The 2,500-nt window shown below is 47.8% G+C and overlaps 1 protein-coding gene across 4 annotated transcripts in view; it reads left to right on the top strand.

The window, feature by feature from the left end:
- LOC143037994 (uncharacterized) overlaps nucleotides 1-2,500 on the top strand; it is a 102,288-nt gene that overhangs the window by 51,181 nt on the left and 48,607 nt on the right. For 3 of the 4 annotated variants that reach the window (XM_076206790.1, XM_076206789.1, XM_076206792.1), the window contains exon 2: nucleotides 1,697-1,735. The exons of the other annotated variant lie outside the window; for it this stretch is intronic. In XM_076206790.1, the coding sequence (XP_076062905.1) occupies nucleotides 1,697-1,735 (39 nt within the window). The remainder of the gene's footprint in view (nucleotides 1-1,696; nucleotides 1,736-2,500) is intronic. 4 annotated transcript variants of the gene reach the window in all.

The following is a 2,500-nucleotide window of genomic DNA, read 5'->3' as shown; positions in this document are numbered from 1 at the left end:
AGGTGTGGCTTGTCTTGAGTGACGTCATATCGCCGAATCTAAGTACAAAAAATCTGTTCTTGCGAAAGAAGGTGGGGCCTATGAGTGATATCATGTCGCCAAATTTAATCGCACAAAATATGGACAGGGAGGCGGGACTTAAGATTGACTTCGCATCGTCTTTTCTGAAATCACATTATTTGGAACTGACGTCATGTACTTACGGGTGTTCATACTCGCATACATAGTCTGTCACATAAACACATGCATGTGTATATGTCTCGGGTGCATTTACACACACACACACACAAGTAGACACACATACACACACACACACACACACATATGCAAGTATTGTCCACTGCTCGAACTATATATGGACTTGAGCTCTCATCCGCAAAGGCTATAGCTGTTGATCATGAGTCAAACACGTGATCCAAAAATATGGTAAATCACACACACACGTGAGAGCTTGTTTGTGTGTATATGTATGAATATATCTAACTGTGCATCGTTATATAACATGTGTAGGTGGGTGTATTTGTGTTTGTGTGTGTGTGTTTGTGTGTGTGTGTGTGTGTGTGTGTGTGTGTGTGTGTGTGTGTGTGTGTGTGTGTGTGTTTGTGTATACATGTTTTATTACAAAGAATCTTGTGGGACCTTCCATGCAATCACAGGTCCTAGAAATCCTAAGAAGCCTCGATATCCTAGAGATCCTGTAGGTCGTATAGTTTCTAGAGGTCCTGTAGCCCCTGGAGGCCATAGAGCTCGTGGTGTGAGAGGCGTGAGAAATCTCTGGGGGAAAGCGTGAGGTTCCCACTTGACGCCGTGAGTAAATAGTTTTCGCGGATTTCTACCGCGACCGCATGTAATTCCACACGGTTTTTTCCCGCTGATAAACAAACATTATCTAATACCCGTGTATAACGACAACAATGTATAGGGAGAACACCAGCTCGCGTTATTATAACGAATAGACCATCTGGGACTCTTTATGCTGGAGATGCACCATCTGTGGACTGGGGACACCAGCTGGCAGAGGTCCTTCACCGTGCCAAGATGGAGACTAAACTTCTGTCAGATTTCGAAGTTTGGTCGGCCAGAAGGGATTGTGGAGATGAAACTGTGGTTTGGATTATACAGTCTTGTCATCAATGTTGTGTTTGTTTCTATAGACTCTGTTCTCATCAGCCATTCTATCCTTTACCATACGAATGTGGTTTGTGGACGAGTTTTGTATTTGTTATTACAAAAAAAATTAATCATACTATGTTACAGAATGTTTTTTTTTATAAATCTTATTATTTTACTTATATGTTGTGTGTGTGTGTGTGTGTGTGTGTGTGTGTGTGTGTGTGTGTGTGTGTGTGTGTGTGTGTGTGTGTGTGTGTGTGTGTGTGCGTGCGTGCGCGCACGCTTGTTTATTCATGTGTGCATGTTCTTACGCACATCTGTTTGTGTATGTGTGTGTGTGTGTGTGTGTGTGTGTGTGTGTGTGTGTGTGTGTGTGTGTGTGTGTGTGTGTGTGTATGTGTGTGTGTGTGCACGCACGCGTGTGTGTATGTGTATGTATGTGTGCGTGTGAGTGTGTACATATGCATATGTGTGTGCATGCACATGTGTGCACAGGCGGGCGTGACTTTCATTATCCGAAGATTTTACATTTCCCCTCTTTGTCATTCCGTGCTAATGACCTTCTTCTCCGTGATTTCGCCAGGTGAGTGGTCGGCCAGGAGTGTTTGCGGAGGACCTTCAGGTACGTACACGCAGCAGAGTGTTTGCTCCTCGGGTGGGAGGGGGGGGAGACGGGGAGGGGATGGAGGGAGAGAGTGGGGGGAGGCATCTCAAGGTGACTAGAAAGGGAGGGGGTAGGTAGATCACTTTTTCAGGGGGGAGAGGTGGAGAGGGGAGGAGGGGGAGAGGGGGAGGGGGGACTGCAGGTCACAAGTTTTAAGCCTGAACTCTTTCGAAAGAATTTGAGTCCATGTTTACCAAGAGCTTAGTGGGGGGGGGGGATTGAGGGGAGAGAGACGTGGGTGGGAGTGGGTGGGAGTTGGTGGGGTAAGGTTTGAAGGGAAGGAAAGAGGAAGGGAGAGAGGGAGAGTCACGATTTTTTGGAGTTTTTCGGGTTCATGACTATCAGGTTCGGTCGTTTGCACCCCACCTCCCCCTCCTCCACGCCCCCCTCCTCCATTCCCCCTCCCTCACTTCCTCCCTCCCCCTACTTCTCCCCCTCCCCTCACTTCCCCCCTTCCCCCAATTCTCCCCCCCCCCCTCCCCGAGGACAAAGACTCTTTGTGTTTTTTGGCCTGTGTGGTTGAGGCCTTTTGGGAGAAATGAATCACCCAGGCGATGTCGTTAGCCCCAGTCACCTTCGCACATAAGGAGCCCCCCCCCCATCCCACAATCCACCCCACTCCATTCCCCCCTCCCCCCTCCCACCTCTGGCTTGGCCTCGGCCATGATTTCATAGAGGAACACTGTAAGCACTTGAAGGAAATATTTTCATGATTTTTTTTTT

Source organism: Oratosquilla oratoria, chromosome 23 (genome assembly GCF_046742065.1).
Source record: "Oratosquilla oratoria isolate Oo_2021 chromosome 23, ASM4674206v1, whole genome shotgun sequence".
NCBI lineage: Eukaryota > Metazoa > Arthropoda > Malacostraca > Stomatopoda > Squillidae > Oratosquilla > Oratosquilla oratoria.
This window is presented reverse-complemented; position numbering and strand designations above follow the sequence as displayed.